The following is a 17,511-nucleotide window of genomic DNA, read 5'->3' as shown; positions in this document are numbered from 1 at the left end:
GACTTGTTTTAAGTACATATGTATGCCCTTTTAGTCTGTTTTCAGGACTGAATCCTATGTCTCAACTGTGAAAGGAAAAAAAATGAAACAAAGGAAAGAAAGAAAAGATACTGGGACCATTAGCGTGTTGAAAAGTATTCAGGTTAGTCAAGACAGAAGATAGGGTTATATGGAGTAAACAAATGCAACTGAACCAAATAAAGGGTGTATCAGTGTGGAAGGGCTCTAGTAGATTTAGCTCACTAGAAGTGCATTGCACTTTTTTTTTAGAAGTAAAAGAATAACAAATTCTGGTTTCACTTGAAGCAAGTTTGAGCTGTACAGTCAAGGAGTTTAAACCATTGATGGTCTAGACAAATGATAGAAGGCATCTTTAAAAATAGTGACTGATCTTGTCTTCTAGAGACAAGCAGTGTTAAGAGATGGCAGATTGCATTGTAACTTGTAATTGGATGTTTTAATGCTATGGTCTGCATCGTTGTGTATTGCTTTTAACATAGATTTGAAATAAATATTATTTTGTATCATGAGAGCTACTTCCTATTTCAATTTGTTTTGATAGCTTAGTTCTCTTACTCAGGACTTCTGTTATTGGGAGAGTATGCCGTCACAGCTTCTTAAATTTCCTTTAACTTCTGTGAGCAAATCTTAAATTGGAAGGAAACACTGCAAACGCTGCAGAAGAAGGCAGCTGTAAATAACTTGAATAGGGAAAATACCACATCAACTTTTAGATAATACATTACCAAAAAAATCTCACTTTTCTTGTTTTGCTTGTGCCATGTGAAGCAGAAAGAGGGAAAGAAGGAGCGAGCAATGGTGGACAGAGTGTTTATCGCAAGAATATGTCGGATCCTGAAAATAATGGTCCCTAGAACACTTTGTAAAGAGGTAAGCATTGCCCACAGTGACAAATAAAAATGAGCGTTTTTGGAGTCAAGTTTTCGTTCATTATTAAATCAGAATTTAAACAAAAGCATATACGGTACTTGAATAGGACTAAATTGTACTGTATGTTTTTAAATAGCAACATATTAATATAAAACTCTATGTGTAAGTTCAGTTGTTAGATCACTAAAAAATTGCATTCTGCTTTCAAATACAAGACAAGCAGTTTCCTGTCAGCTAGTAACTACTATCTGTAGCATATCTTTTAAAAGGGCATCCAGGTTTTGTTTGATTTGATGCAAGCTAGTACATTTCTCTGTGCCAATGCTTCCTATCTTTAAGTAGCATGCTGTTCATCCATAATTTTACTTTTGTAACTTATGTCTAGGCCAACCCTTATTAGAAAGTGAATTTGTCAAAAAGTCTGTTAGCATCACTTCAGGAAAGCTATGCAGATTAGAATTTAGCAAGATAAAATTGATTGCCTCAGCATCTTTCTCATGCTTTCCAGAATACTTAAGTTTTTTTTAAGTGTTAGTGAGCTCAGAACTTAAGTGATGAACTGTAATATATTAGAACTTCAAAAATGAGTATACTGGAAGCTAAAGGTTGGTCAGCCTCACCATATTCCTAGTAAGTCTGTGAGCAAGTCCTCCTGGAAGCAAACTCTGGCCACAGGACAAAAAGGTGATTGCAATGGCCAGTCTGGATTTGTGAATGGCAGATCATGCCTCGCTAACCTGATTGCTTTCAGAGATGAGATGGCTGGCTGTGTGGATAAGGGAAGAACAGAGGATGCTGAATACTTTGATTTTAGCAAGGCCTTGATACTAAGGCCTCCCCTGGTACCCTGATAGCCAAACTGGGTTGGCTGGATGACTGGACAGTGAGGTGGATGGAAAACTGGCTGGACTGTTAGGCTTAAAGGTTTTTGATCAATGGTACAAGGTCTGGCTGGTGACTGGTTACTAGCGGCCCTGTTTTGGGTGGAGAGTTAGAGTAGGTGACCTTCAGAGGTCCCTTGCAACCTTTATGACCCTATGCTTATGGTGTCTAGAATAGCAGTGACTTCTTTATCCCTGCAGTCGTCCATCTTGTGAGATGTGTCCGGTATATGTATCAAGCAAATACACCTTTTAGAAAGACAAACTTTCTCCATAAAAACGTAAGCCTTACTATGTTAAAAATGATGTATGCTAATGTGCTTCCTGCAAAATAAGTAAATACTGCATTAGCTGGGGGCAGCAGGGTAATACTTTTTTGCTAGATATAGTTCGACCACTTACTAGAAAAAAGTGGTGAATTTTATCCATTGTTTAACTGTTACACTTCTGTTTTTGTACTAGACAGGTTACTTGCTGCTTATTGCAGTGATGCTGGTAGTCCGTACATATTGTGATATTTGGATGATTCAAAATGGAACAGTCATTGAAAGGTATCTATAAACTTGTTATTTTTAAGCATTGTTTCTTGTGTTTAACAGGGAAAATAATCTGTCAGAACATACGTTCAGATGTTTTATAGCTTGCTTGTTTATATAAAACTGTTGGAAAAATGATATAGTTGCAACTTTTTTGGGAGGGAGATCGCTATATTCTTTTGGAAGAGAAAAAAAGATTTTTAATCAACTGTTTTTCTGCTGTTGGACACAATTTCATTTTTTAACCAAAGTTTACTTATTAAATGATTTCCAGTTCTTTTAGTCACATTTTGTACACTGACATCTCTAAATCTTACATTGATATGAATGTCCAAGAGGACACTTCAGAATAGTGGCATAGTAGTTCTATGGCATAGACTCAGATGTGTTGTTTGCATATTAGGACTGTTACTTCTTCCTGCTGAGCTGTTTGCTCTTTAGAGTGATAAACACAATGCTTTCAGTCTTAATGGTTTAGAAAGTGTTTTCTAGACCTTTGATTATTCTTGTTGCTCTTGTTACTAATTGAAGAGAGTCAGAATTTGCCTTGAAGTGTAATTCAAAATGATATTGTATTTCAGGAGAGACTTTCAGTACTTTGCAGAATGGAAGGACTGCTTTGTTTCTCTCTTGTGAGAATCTATGAAAGCAAAGGAGGAAAGGAACTAGTATTCTGTGACCATGAATTCCTCAGCCCTTAATGTAGGCAGTAACTGCAGGAGCAGAAGGGAGATAATTGCTTAGTCTGTCGCTTACCACTTAACTTAGAGAAGTCTGTCATATTTGATCCTATAGCTGCACCTGCAGGTTTTCATCATTTTGTTTTTTCCTCTATGTGATCCACTGAGAATTTGTCCACTTGAGACATGCTAGTTTATACTTCCTTATTTCTCTTGTAACTAATTCTTAGCTGATGGTCGTTTACAGTGCTATCATTGGCCGCAGCAGAAAAGATTTCAAGAAATATTTGTTCAACTTCATCGCTGCAATGCCTGCTGTAAGTGCTTTTCTTCTGCCAGCCTTTTAGTAGAACATATTTTAAATGTAAATTAAGAATTTGAGGAAAAGATCTCAAAGGAGTGTCTTGAACCCATGAAAATTAGTTGTTTTACATGCAGGTCTGTATTAAGACATGTTTTATTTTCTGGCTCCAGTGTGTGGGAGAATTTAGTCAGCATGTTTCCCTGTTGATTGCAACTATTTTTCTGACAGATATGTTTAGGTTTTCAGGTTGGTTTTGTTGATGGCAATTTTGACTACGTGCCATCTGTAGTACTGTATAATAACATCTTATGGATTGGATGTTTCAGCATTGTAGGTGTGGGATTCTTTTGGCACCACTGAAGACAAAGATTTCTTCTTAGTCTTTAATTTTTATATTTCTTACAGCTTCTTCTGAGATTTATGTTTTTTTCCACCCTTTAACTTTCCTTCAGCTTGTCAACATCTCTGACCTGTGCCAGATAGAAATAATTGTTACTGCCTACTAGATCATGTACGTGGTTTGCTATAGATTTAAAAGCTCATTGATCAATTTAGGGTAGTGATTGTCAAATAATGCTCTTTTCTAGAGCTTATCAGAAGAGCTGAAGATAAAACTAGATGAACATAGTTTTATATTAAATCTTTTAATGTGATGAGATCCACTGGGAACTGAAGTTTTCAAAAATGTAGACCGAAATCTAATCAGTGGTCCTGCAGATGCTCTATGATTGGTATTAGGTGTGTTAATAGTAATATTGACTTCAAGGGGAGAATTCACCTGGTCTAAAGCGTTTGCAGAGTCTGTGCTGCAAACTGATCTAAGTATATTAAATCTTGTTAGCTGAATATGGAAATGCTGTCTCTTATTTTAGATCTCTTTAGTGAATAACTTCCTGAAGTATGGTCTGAATGAATTGAAACTTTGCTTCCGAGTAAGGCTTACCAGATACCTTTACGAGGAATATCTTAAGTAAGTAACACCTTGTTAATGTCCAAGGGTTTTAAAAACTAAATTGATTAAAATTAAACCAGATCAAAGTGCAAGGTGCTTAATAGATTAGATGTACTGTTTAGAAAAGGCTTTTGGTTGCATTTAGTGTGCAGTTAAGGATGAGTGGCTCATCCAGGTTGTGTATGGCACAGATACAAAGACAGCAAAGTTGGCTCAATTAGGAAAAACAATAATGCACTGTGCTGCTTCCATTACCAGGTGAGCTCCTAAAGTACTTCAGTTGCTTTCATATAGGGCTAATAATCCTGCAGACTGAATTGGATGCATGAACTTGAGTAGCTGCTTGTGTCCTTCTGCACTGAATTTTAGTTGTCAAGTGTGCTTATGCAGAGTTTGTGAGAGTTTCCTAACTCCAAGTGCAGCAGCAGTATATAGAGCAGCATGGGCCTGAGCTTCAACTATGACATTCAGAAGCCTAAACAGTTCTGCAGCATTTAATGTGGATCTGATCCGGCAGAAGCACAAGCTATGTTAACTCCATACAGTCATTTAATGTTTGCACTACTTTCCATCTCAGTTGTATGAAGTGGAGGGGTCCAGTTATTTGAGATCCCAGGTAATGAATTTTTTTCTGCCACTTAGCTATTGTTTTGTTTCAGAGCTTATACATACTACAAAATGGGAAATCTGGACAACAGAATAGCTAATCCAGATCAGCTCCTTACACAGGATGTGGAAAAATTCTGCAACAGTGTAGTGGACCTGTACTCAAACCTTAGCAAGGTAAGTCTTTTCAGAGGGAACTTTGAGTAATAGCTGTGGACTTTTAGGAAGTGATGTCAGAGCTCAAAACAGTTGCTTCTGTTTACGTGTGTATTGCTTGGAGTATGGTGCTAATAAAATTATGATACTGTTTCACACTCTCTGTGGTTGCCATGACCTCTGCTAAAGCCTTGTTGTGGATTGCTACAATTTGTATTACATTTTCTTTTAAATAACTTAAGGAATTCTTTTGCAGATGAGCAGTGATGAGTGTGCTTTCTCAGCTAGTTAGGTTTCAGAAGAAAACCAATGGTTAGCTTTGAGTTACATACAAATATTATTTTGAGTAGGGAAGTGTGGTTGAATAAGCATTTCCCTATGTTTTCTAGTGTAAATTTTAGAATGTTTAGGTAATAAAGTAGAATACTGTTGAAATTTTTGGACTGAATTTTTTTTATGCTATATTGTTCATACAAGTGAAGGTATAAAGCAAAATATAAGTTGATTTGTTCAAAAACTTCTGGCTACAAAACCTGTAGTTCAGCTGCTCTAGCTTTGAGAGTGTGTATGGAACAGGATGCTTGCAAATTGTAATATTGCTTCTATCAGGTACGTAGCCCACTATATGGCATTATTCTACTCAGTATTTCTCACGATTGCTTCAGTTTAAGAAGTAATCATGGGGTCTAGTCCAACTTTGCTTAGTGAAGTACTTTTTTTGTACAGTATGTACTTTATCTGAAGATCACAATGCTTTTACGTTCAGTTCTTGAGTGAATGTTTTCAAGATAATGTTATGTGGCTGAGATAACTTTTGGTTTAGTGTTTAGCTTGTATAATAGGTTAACTGGACTTGTGCTTTTAATGCAGAGCTGTAACTGTGCTTTGAGTTGTTGGTGGTTTCTGAACCATTTTATATGCGTGTTATATTGGTGTTCTGACGCTTTTTTCTGTTTCTCTTACAGCCTTTCTTGGATATAGTTTTGTATATCTTCAAGCTAACAAGTGCAATAGGAGCTCAGGTAAATTGAGTGGTGTTTTTAGCATTATAAGCAAATTTTCCATTCTGTGGTTATAGCCTTGTACCTATTTGGAGTCTGAGGAAAACTCTAGATGTTAATTATAGACTTATCCATTATTTGAAGTGGTATACTGATAATAAGATTTTACACTTAATGTTTTATGTGCTTTCAGTGCTCTGTGTCTTGAGGCAAGGAAAATAAAACCAGAATTTTCAGGCATTTGGTCAACTATTTTAAGAAACAAGAAAGTTCTTTGTTTTCTTCTAGCAGTTATTTGGGAATCCTGTTTAGTACAGTACCCTTCTGGCTGCTTTTATCTGGAGTGACTTCTGTTCAAGGGAGAAAAGTTTTCTGTTTCTTCACAGCCTCTACAAAGAGGAGCCATTCCTTGCATTGTGCTGTATGACTGTTATATTCTCCACCCAACCCCTTCTCAAGATGAAACATTACAGAAATAGTTCTTCAACTTAGTAAAATGATACATTATCAGAAATGTTCAGGGTTTGACAAGAAGTAGCTCTGGCACATGTGATGTAGGTTTTGTAGAAGCAGACTGCAGTAAGGCCTAGCTGAACTGAGGTAATTTTTCCAGTCTCAGATGTCTTTGCATTGCTCTCTGTAATAGTTATTACAGGCAGTTTATGCCAAATTCAGTTTATGCCTTGGTTTTATGCCATGCCACACTTCAGTAATATTTAAGCATTAAAATTAGTAAAGCGGTATCCTACAGCACAAAAGAAAGGAACATGATGGGAGGTGAGACTCAATGGGTTCATGCTTTCTGGGTATTTTGGATACAGATGTTGCAACTGGAGGCTATCTGGATGGTAAGCTTTTATTCTTTTTTGATATTCTCAGGGTCCAGCTAGCATGATGGCGTACTTGATTATTTCGGGGTTTTTCCTTACACGTTTAAGGAGACCAATTGGCAAGATGACTATTATAGAACAAAAATATGAAGGGGAGTACAGATACGTCAACTCACGGCTTATTACAAACAGGTATAGATTTACTTCGATGGCAAGATATAAGTGACAAAGTAATACTGTGGTGTAAATGCAAGACATGATAAAAAAATCTGATGCTATCGGTTCTGAGCAAAGTGTTTGCATCTTTATGCAGATTAATATTAAATAATTCATATGTGCATTATATTCCTAATTCAAAAGATAAACTGTAGCTGAGGTATAATAAGCTTATGTTCTCCAGTTGTAAAAAAGTACAAACTCTTAGTTACCTTGTGAAATAAAAGAACTATATTCCTGTGTTTCGTGGCAGACTATTCCAAAGACTGTTTAACAAAATGAAGTTGCATTCTTTATGGATTTGTTGTTTTGTTGTTTTTTTTAGTGAAGAAATTGCTTTTTATAATGGAAACTTGAGAGAAAAACAGACTATTCACAAAACCTTCCGTAAACTGGTAAGACTTCTTTTGTCTTTTAAAACACTTCAAGCAGAACTTTAATTAGTATTATCATGGTGATTCTTGATATAATTCAATATAAATTGAATTATAGTGGCTTGGTGTTTATGCTGCTACAGTCATTAGGTTTAAAAATAAATTAGTAGGCCATGAGCAGAACGCAAGTCTCTGGTAGAATAGTCTTTCTCTTACCACTTACCTCCTTTTCACCCACCACAATTACTGTTCTCTCACTGCCTAGTTTCATGGGTAGGTTGTTTTGATCTAGAGTGCAAGGCTTTGCTGGCAGGGACACTTGTGCAGTGCTTGTCACAGTTAGATGACAGACGTTGTTGACGTGTCTGTGACTTACTGAAAAAGAAATATATTTGGAATCAAACTTCTGTAAAATAATAAAAGATAGTAAAACAAATACTGATATAGTTTGACGTTTTTTCTTCTGTAACTTACCAGGTGGAACATTTGCATAATTTCATCCTGTTCCGGTTCTCTATGGGTTTCATTGATACGATCATTGCCAAATGTAAGTGTTTGTCCAGTACTAATGGACTGCTATAAATAATAAAGTGCTACACGTTTTACATGAGAATTCCCTTTTTTCTTACTCCTTCAGTTAATGTGTAGCTTAATATTTACTCTTAAACTGCAGACCTTGCCACTGTGGTTGGTTACCTGGTTGTTAGTCGTCCATTTTTGAACCTGGCGGATCCTCGTTATCAGAATAGTACTCATGCAGAACTTTTGGAGGTAAATATAACAGAATTAAAACAATTTCCTGAACTTAAATTTTGTTAGTCTACATAAAGAAACTTTCTTCTATTCTAGGATTACTACCAAAGTGGAAGAATGTTACTGAGAATGTCTCAAGCTTTGGGCAGAATAGTCCTAGCAGGCCGTGAAATGACAAGATTGGCTGGGTAAGCATAATATTGGTTGCATAAAGTATTTTGTTAAAAGTTATGTTGTTAGTTTCTCATCTCGTTTTAGGAAACTGACTGTAGAATTAAAATAAATGAGCTTATGTGCCTTGTTCATTGCAGCACCCATAACATATAGAAATTAAAAACATATTATGCTGAAGACATATTTGAAGATGTCCTAATTACGTCCACTAGTAATTTCATATCTGAGTAGTAGCAGCATACAGTTAGAATGTTTAATTGAAATGATGTTGTCAAATGACTATAAATCAATTATGTATTGATTATTTACCAAACTTTTTTTAACATCTTAAGATGAAAAATTATCAAATGTTTGGCTATTACAAGAAAAAGTTCTTGTAAATGTTGTGAATATTGGACAACTTCAGGGCAACTCTAAAATGTGAACATTCTGTTTCTATGCTGGGTTGAGTAACTTTGTCATTTTGACAGTTTAACAGAGTACTCATTAGATCTTCTATGGATTTCTAAAACTTATAAAGATTAATTACTTGTAGTTCATTTATTAGTTTTTTTTTTAGTTTCACAGCTCGGATTACAGAATTAATGCAGGTTCTGAAGGACTTGAATAGTGGCAAATATCAACGTACTATGATATCACAAGAAAAAGGTAAATGTGACATAATATGAAATAAGTGCATCTTTGTGTAGTGCTCCAGTCTCTAATACTTTTTTCTTAATTTAAGATGCAGATAAAAAGCAAGCTTTGCCTTTGATACCTGGATCTGGAGAAATTATCAACACTGATAACCTTATCAAGTATGTATACAAAGTTTCCACAACTTCAATATTTTTAACGTAGTCTAACTTTTAAGTCTTTCCCTCTACCACTGTTAATAGAGGGTTTAATATTCATTATTACAATATGCAATTCCTGTTGTACTATAGTTTATTTACAAATAATTCCACTTGACTCCTACTCAGCATTTCTATTCTGTCAGTCAATCCTTGTCCTCTCATGTTAGCAGAAGACATAATATGCTATCTGGACTTAGTCTTTTCTGGTAACATTTCCTCCTGTCCTTTGGAATATGACTTCCCAGACCATTTTGTTAACACTTTATCAAATTTCTTCTTAGAAGTATGTTGGTTACAGATTTTATTCCATGATATAATTCAGCTGTAAAAATCAGGGACAAATCTGTATTAAGCTTCAAAATATTCGCTTGTATTTCTGTATGCTTGGACAGTTTGTTGATGTACTCAAGTAGCAGTCAATTCCTCAGTTGTTTGCAGTCTGAGGAAAGTAGTTCTGATGTAGTACTACTACTACTTAAAGGCATAAAGTAAAGACAGTTAAGAGATTAGATGGCCTCAGTCTGGTCAATGTGGAAATCAGATAGCGGAGCAGAGAGGAAAGGTGGGAGGGAAGAGGGAAAGGAGAAAGTACATAATAAAGCTATTTTTATTTAAAAAAAACCCCAAACACATAAACAAGGTGAAGGTGAGCAAAGAAGTCATTCATTGTGTATCCTAGAACCAATGGAATACGCTTCCACTAATAGGTCTAAAATGAAGTGCGTCCTTAGATGTAGGTTTATATCCACAAGATGTTTTGAGACCAAAGGCTTAAAAGGATTCAGAAAACAAATATTTGGGAGGGGAAAAAAAAAAATCTGTAGATGTGCATTAAACATTGAGGTACCAGTTTTGGGTTCAAGAACTTCATTAGCTGTTAACAGTAGGAAACTGGGACAGTGTACTGAATGAAGTAGTACTGAAGTCTTGCCCTGTTCCTTAAATCTCTGAGTAAGCATGCAGTATTAGCTCCTTTTAGGCAACTGATTTGTGTTTGGTTTTGTTTTGTTTTTTTTAATGTTGCAATACAAATAGGTTTGATCATGTTCCATTGGTGACACCTAATGGAGATGTTTTGATTCAAGACCTTAACTTTGAGGTAAGTTTTTGAATGTCACAAAAAGCTGTATGCATACCAAATTTTGAAAGTGTAGATTATAACTTCAGAGGTAATCTGATTTATAAAAAAATGTGCAAACCAAAGTGGGGAGATGCTTATATGATATGCTTAAATTGGAATAAAATTAATCATCACGTTAGTTTAAAAAAAAAAAAGGCAATAAACTGTTTTCCCAAAAAATGTTTTTATTGTTACAAGTGTGTTTTCTTCCAGCTGCAGTTGGTGCTAAACTAGTTGGGGAAAAAAGATATTTTTTGGTGGAAATTACCCCTTGTAATGTCAGAAAGTACTATGTACAAGTCTATGAGGATACCACCATGTCTTATTGTTTGTATAAGCTTCCACCATACTTTCTCACTACCCTTTTAATGTGTTGGCTTTGCATTTTTAGGTTCGATCTGGTGCAAATGTTCTGATTTGTGGGCCAAATGGGTGTGGGAAGAGCTCGCTTTTTCGTGTCCTTGGTGAGGTAAGGGAATTTTTTAAAATAAATGGGGAGAATCCAAAGCACTATTGTAATTGGACTTTTTTGGTCAAGTTTAAATGTTTTTCTTGTTGCAGTTGTGGCCTTTGTTTGGTGGGCGTTTAACGAAACCTGTAAGAGGAAAGTTGTTCTATGTTCCCCAGGTGAGGCAAAGTACTCTAGATGACAATAGTGTTCTCTTTCTTCATACTTTGACTATATTTAGAAATATTTGACATACTTTTTTGTTTCTAACTGTATCTCAGAGACCATATATGACTCTTGGAACACTCAGAGATCAAGTTATATATCCAGATACTTTAGAAGATCAGAGAAAGAAAGGGATTTCTGACCAGGTAATGATAACTAGTTCCTTAACCTTTCATCTTAAGATGAGTAATGATCCAGATTTAAAAATTCTGGAATTGCTATTAAAAACACTGCATTTAGTTTGTTTTTAATATTTACCAGGGTTGATAGTACACCAGTATAATAGTATAACTTTAAAACCTTTTTCAATAATTTATTAAGTTCATTTAAACTCTATTTGTCATTCCTGTTTCAATAAAAGGTGCTGAAGGAGTACTTGGATAATGTCCAGTTGGGACAAATCTTGGAACGTGAAGGAGGCTGGGATAGTGTTCAGGATTGGATGGATGTACTCAGCGGGGGAGAAAAACAGAGAATGGCAGTACGTCTCTAAAGCATAAATACTTCACAAATACAGGACATAGGTTGAAAATGTAATCTGAATTGTAAGCATTGGGATTTTTTTACTAAATATTATTATCTTACTTAAAGAAGAAACCCTCAAAATGTGTCATACCTGAATACTGAGAAAAGAACCTAAAATTGTACTGAAAATTTAATAGGAAATGTTGCCCTTTTAACACAACTTATGCTTTGATTATATAAACAGAAGTTCTAAAATACTGATTTTCAAAAAAGAAAGAGGAAAGATAATATACAGCTCTCAGATTTTCAGGCTTCAGTGGGTGCCAACTTAAAAGAAATTCCCTTGCCATGGCACATTTTTGGACACGTAATTCTTAGTTTAACTTCGAGCACTGCGTTATTGGTTGTAGTTATGTATCCACAGTAGCTTTTTGGTTTGCATTCCAGATGGCAAGGTTATTTTATCATAAGCCTCAATTTGCAATTCTGGATGAATGCACCAGTGCTGTTAGCGTTGACGTAGAAGGCTACATTTACAGCCACTGCCGAAAGGTAAGCTATTTGTTCCTAGATTTATACCTCTCTATCATGGTTAAAATGACACAATGTGCACCATTCCTTATGCCTAGTGTAAATTACACACACCAAACCCAAAAACACTTAGAAGGGCATACAAGGACCCTTTATGCACACTAGAATTCAATAATTGTACTGTAGTCTTAAGGTAGTTTAAACGTACATGTGGCCTCAGAGAACTCCTACTAACAGGTAAGTAACCTTACTTTTCCAGATGAACTCTTAGAATGTCAAATGAATAACAAATAATATAAAATTTTATACTTTTTCATTTTGTGAGAGGTTTCTTTGTTGCCAGGCAACAGAAGTGAAAGGCTGGAAATTAACATTTCCATCTATTTTGGGATATGAAAAGCCAAGCACTCTACATGGTGATACTAAGCACAGTTTTCTTTTTCCTTTCCCTCGTATACTCACTTTTCCAGCTTCGATGTAGTGCCATGTGAAATCAATAAGATTCAGTTTCACACCTCTAGCCTGGGAAAAGGGGCTTGAAATAACATTAATTATTGAGTAGCAGTGTGCTCAGACTGGTAATGGAGCAAAGCTGTGCATCCACTGAAATATGTGCTTGAAACTTGAAGTGAGAACTTTAAGGAGCCTTCTATGGTAGTAAATTGATACTAGATGAGGACTCTGCAGATGAATGGGTGTTATTTCTTGAACTAATTTTACAACATTAATATCAATACCCTGACAATTTTCTAAGTTGGTTTTGCATGTACTTGTTATTCTGTTAACTTGAACGTTCATTTGTACTTTTGTCTTAGTTACTGTTGCCAAATGGCTACTGCGGGTTACCGAAAAATAGAATTCCTGGTTAAGCTGTCCTTGAGGAAAGAAAAAATGTTACACTGTTTTATCCTCAGAGCCATTTTGTCCTTTAATTGGTGCTTTTGTTGTTTTGACTTTTTTTGCTGTTTAAATAGACTTCTTTTAATCACCAGGTTTGTTGTTTTACTTTTACCTTACCTCCTTTGCCCCGTTCGTTCTATGTTTTGCCAAATCATTAGGACCAAAAGAATGGTTAAATCAATTAAAAAATATAAATCCCTCCTGCTTTTTTTAATGCAAAATCTTGTATTAAGGCTACACATACATACTGTTAATAATAGACTCTGGAAGTTTTTGTTTATGACGTTAAGCTCTTCAGCTGATATCATGCTGAAAAATAAGTAACAGCCAAGCCATGAGGAAAATTAACTGCTTTATTGTGTGTATGTTCTTCATATAGGTTGGCATCACTCTCTTCACTGTCTCGCACAGAAAGTCACTCTGGAAACATCATGATGTATGTAGCCTTTGCTTTTGCTAAGGATATCTGTAGGTAGTAAGAGTTTTCTTGTTTGAGTTGCTATTAAACTGACTTTACAATTCAAGGTGTTCTCGGTTTACATCCTCATAGTTCATGTTCTGCTACTTTAAAAAAGGTTTTACTTTCATAATGCAGTTGCACTCTTTGAAATATTTCTGTGCTTCTAGTTATGAAGGGAAAAGTAACCAAAAAATCCTTAAACGCATCTGTAAAAGTAGCCTCAAAAATGTGAAAGGCTCACTAGATACTTAAGTCTTCTTTCTTAGCCTCAAAAAAACCCTTGAACCAGAATCCAATAAGCAGCATGGAGTTTTTGTTTTCAAGATGCCTAATATATCTACACACAAAAAAAAGTTCATCTCTAGTACATGGACGACTTTTCTTCTAAACTAAGATTTTACTATTGTTATTACTTTTTATGCAGATAGACTGTATGTCTGGGGAAAAATACTGAATTAATACACAGAGATGAATGTGTACCTTAAGTATATTGTCACAAAACTCAATATAGCAGTGTTAAGTCTAGGTGTGACCATTAACAGACTGATGGATGATATGAACAAAACCAATTTTAACTCTTTTTTTCCAGAGGCCATTGGATTTATTGAAACATGAGGTGGGAGAAGCTTACCCTCTGTCTAGCTGAGTTTAAGATTTTCCATTAGAACTACTTGAAAATATAGTTTATTTAAGCATTTGTAGACCTGGCAATTTTTAGGTGGTTAATAACATATGCTCTTTTATTTCAGTTTTACTTGCATATGGATGGCAGAGGAAACTACGAGTTCAAGAAAATAACTGAAGACACAATTGAATTTGGATCTTGAAGTTATGAACTGAACTGCTGCAGAGACTGATGATTACAGGAATTGTGTAGAATGGCAAACACTGTACGATACAACTACTCAGCTTGGTTTTTTAAACGAAATAACTAGGATAACCCAAAACAAGCTGTTAAACATTTACTTTTATGTAGGATATTGCTAATTGTGTATATGTTGGTTTAATTATTGATATGTACTAAGAATGTCCTTATTCTTGTGGTTTAAAAACCTGCCTAAATTAAATTGGGCTTAAATCAGTGTAATCTGATTCATCCTGGGATGCAAACCATTTGAAATCAGCTGATTTGACTTTTGTAGACCTTCTTTCCCTTCAGTGAAAAGCCCTGTTAAAATTAGGGTTGCTACCTCCTCGTTCCTGCAAAGCAGTCTTGGATTTTTGCTCTGTTCTATGCATATTTCTGAGTTCTCACACGGTGCAGGACATTCTCCCATCTTAAGATCTGTGCCCTGTTAAATGGAAGAGCCTTTTCCTTGACCAAGCCTTGTGATGTAGGCAGTATGCTCTTGCTGATAAAGGATGGACTGAACTTAAAAGACAAAACTAATTCCTTCTGTAAAAAAAATTAAGCTTGTTCTTTGCTGGGTTTTGGATTCTCTTTAACATCTGTCTGTCCATGAAGTTCTCTGCTGCTCAGCAATCCCATTCTCTCAGTTTAGCAAGAGCTTCATCCATCCCCCACCCCAGCTGCCCTTTTTCTGTCAGAGAAATACTATGGTAATCAGTTGAGAGGAGGTTGAGGGAGGAAAGGACTGACACAAAAATAAAAAAGAGGAAGAGGGGGGAATAAAGGTGATATTCCTTGTATTAAAGAATCTTGTGCATGTTTTCAGCTCTGAAGAAATGAATGGCCACAAGTAAAAACAGAGAAGAGAATGTGGGTCCAATCATTCTTCTCTTAAAATCAGTAGGGATTAGAATGGACTCAAAAATGTTAATCTGTGAAATAGCGAACTGTGTGTCTGTATGTCCGTCTTGTGTGTGTTCAGTCCTGTAATGCAGCAGTTGCTTTTTCCAAGTTCCTCCTTTTCTTCTGCTTCAAAAAAAAAATCAGATATCCTCATGATTTTAGCTGCCCTTCAGATCTGAGTTTGAAAATAAGTGATAATGGTCCTTCCTGTTTGGTCTTCTGGACTGTGAAACCTAAAATGATGCTTTCGTCCTTCACGTTTATCTCTTATTTGTCATGAGGTTTCTTCATTTCTGATACAAATTATTCACCGTTGATTCTCACTGTTGTCTAAGGATCTCTAGTCCCTGTTGGTTTTCTTGTTCTAGCTGCCAAATCCTGTTGAAGCAACCAAACTCTATAAATGCTGGAACTGTTTTTTCCATACAAATGATTACGGTGGTTGCCATACGACTTTGATAAACGTAAATGCAGCAAGGTGATTTTTTTGTGATCGGGGAATAGGAAGGTATAACTCAAACTGAATTGCTGTTTAGGCTTTAAAACGAAAACTTACAATACCTGTTGTACAGTGAAGGTCTAGCAGTTTTTTAGTGTTCCATATAAGATATAATATAGGAATGCACTACATGAAGGCATGCATAAAATATGCAATACATCTGTTTTCTATGCATCTGTTGTCAAAGGTTTAGATTAAAAACAAACCCCAACTTTTTATAAAATGGATATATACTTGGATGTACTGCTGTCTAATTTTTACCCAATTTGATTAGTCATCATCTTTCACATTGAAATTGCTACCTGTTAATATTTTTCCTTTTATCTGAGTTCTTGCCCAAACCTGTCAGTATGACTGTTCTTTCATAGTACTCAAATGCAAACAGCTATCCTGGGGTAAGAATCTAGTGACCACAGTAGATTCATAGTATACTGCATCAATGAAAATCAGAAAAGCCTCTCTGAAATATGGTGTATTCAAGAGAAGGGAGTACCAGAATAAATTTTTGTGCTTGGTCCACAAGAAGGCAAATAGATATCTCGTTTTACTAATTTTTTCTGTTCATTCAGATTCTCATATCAGCCATAACATAGCAGGTAGCAGCACGCTGTATGTGAGGTGGTAGTCTTTTTTAATTGTAACCATGAAAACAGGGATGCCAGATAGCTGCTTTTTTTTTTTTTTGTGAAAGTTCTCAGCACAAATGCAACTTCTTCTCTTGGGAGGGATGTTTTACTAGCCTTTTAGAGGGAGAACGAAAAAAAAACCACTCTAAAATGAGAAAGTTGCTATTATCCTTGTGACTAGGGCAGACTTTGCAGTGGAGTAGTGAACTTGGGATACTTTAATGTATTTCTAGTACTGACAAGCAAAACCATGCACTTACACAGCCCCAGCAGCAAATCCCAAGGTACTTTACAAGTCAGTTGGTTAATAACAGATTTTTGTGTAATCTCAGATTTATTTTAAAAACTAAAAATACAAAAAACAATTAAAAATCCAATTCCTTAACCAAGGAGGAATAGTTTGCCTTTAGATGCCATGAAGTTAATTGAAACTGAGTATACTAGTATCTCCTTAGGGCCAGGACAGTGTTTCTAAATATACTGGAAGAAAAGAATATTCTTCTGCACTTGATTGTAAGAGAGGCTAATAAAGAAAGTATAAAAACGAATGATGTTTTAGAATGATGTTCTTAAAAGGCCTTACATTAAAGTATTTTGAGATAGACTTTGTCTAATGAAAGATTGTAAAAAGTCTAATGAAAATGATCCAAGTCTCAGTTATGTTGCAGAATTGCACTGTGATACTGTATTTTAGCTGTTAGGTCTTTTTAATAGCACAAGTTGGAAGTTTGTAAATTGGAATTCTGAACTATCTTAGTAAGACAAAGTACTGATGAATGTTTTCAGTCTCAAACTGTTGGTGCTTTGATGATGGTACTGGTAGTAGTCAGATGGCTGCATTTCAACAGTGGTGGGAAACATTCCTGTATGTAAATATGTAAAGTGCTTTGGAGGGGGAAATGGCGCTATATAAATGTAAGACATTAAGTGCCTCTGAAATAATAATAAATCTAAAAATGAAATATATCTAGGCTTTTTGTGTTTCTTGATGATGAGATGAGGAGTTTTGTAAGGATACAGTGAATGTGTACTCAACAAATCTCAAGGTACTTAATGGGCCGGTTGACTTGTGTTCAGATTACAAAGTACATAGTACTGTCTGAAATTCACCCTGAAATCAGTCAGATGATGCCACCTAGTTGTAGCTTAACAAAAACCATAAGCTCAGTACTTAAAGGTCTGTACTTAGAGCAATTTGATTATAGGCGCATTAGTCTATTCTAAATCTGCACTGATTCTGACCTCTCCTGTCTCTCCTTTGTCTACTGGCCACTTCTTTTCCCTTCAAGTTTAT

At 35.5% G+C, this 17,511-nt stretch overlaps 1 protein-coding gene across 5 annotated transcripts in view; it reads left to right on the top strand.

Annotated features, from left to right (window-relative positions):
* Positions 1–17,145, top strand: part of ABCD3 (ATP binding cassette subfamily D member 3) — a 30,699-nt gene extending 13,554 nt beyond the window's left edge. The window contains exons 3-23 of one of the 5 annotated variants that reach the window (XM_086617529.1): positions 793–891; positions 2,235–2,323; positions 3,236–3,305; positions 4,165–4,262; positions 4,904–5,027; positions 5,972–6,028; positions 6,887–7,029; positions 7,379–7,448; positions 7,905–7,974; positions 8,101–8,198; positions 8,277–8,368; positions 8,914–9,002; positions 9,079–9,151; positions 10,226–10,289; positions 10,702–10,779; positions 10,872–10,937; positions 11,040–11,129; positions 11,345–11,464; positions 11,896–12,000; positions 13,259–13,315; positions 14,089–17,145. In XM_086617529.1, the coding sequence (XP_086473655.1) occupies positions 793–891; positions 2,235–2,323; positions 3,236–3,305; positions 4,165–4,262; positions 4,904–5,027; positions 5,972–6,028; positions 6,887–7,029; positions 7,379–7,448; positions 7,905–7,974; positions 8,101–8,198; positions 8,277–8,368; positions 8,914–9,002; positions 9,079–9,151; positions 10,226–10,289; positions 10,702–10,779; positions 10,872–10,937; positions 11,040–11,129; positions 11,345–11,464; positions 11,896–12,000; positions 13,259–13,315; positions 14,089–14,166 (1,830 nt within the window). In that variant the 3' untranslated portion in view covers positions 14,167–17,145. Of the gene's footprint in view, positions 1–789; positions 892–2,234; positions 2,324–3,235; positions 3,306–4,164; positions 4,263–4,903; positions 5,028–5,971; positions 6,029–6,886; positions 7,030–7,378; positions 7,449–7,904; positions 7,975–8,100; positions 8,199–8,276; positions 8,369–8,913; positions 9,009–9,078; positions 9,152–10,225; positions 10,290–10,701; positions 10,780–10,871; positions 10,938–11,039; positions 11,130–11,344; positions 11,465–11,895; positions 12,001–13,258; positions 13,316–14,088 lie in introns of those variants that run through there. The other 4 variants (XM_086617530.1, XM_086617528.1, XM_086617531.1 and 1 more) reach the window with 4 other exon arrangements.
* Positions 17,146–17,511: the final 366 nt, after the last annotated feature.

This window comes from Tauraco erythrolophus, chromosome 10 (genome assembly GCF_009769465.1).
Source record: "Tauraco erythrolophus isolate bTauEry1 chromosome 10, bTauEry1.pri, whole genome shotgun sequence".
Classification (NCBI taxonomy): domain Eukaryota; kingdom Metazoa; phylum Chordata; class Aves; order Musophagiformes; family Musophagidae; genus Tauraco; species Tauraco erythrolophus.
This window is presented reverse-complemented; position numbering and strand designations above follow the sequence as displayed.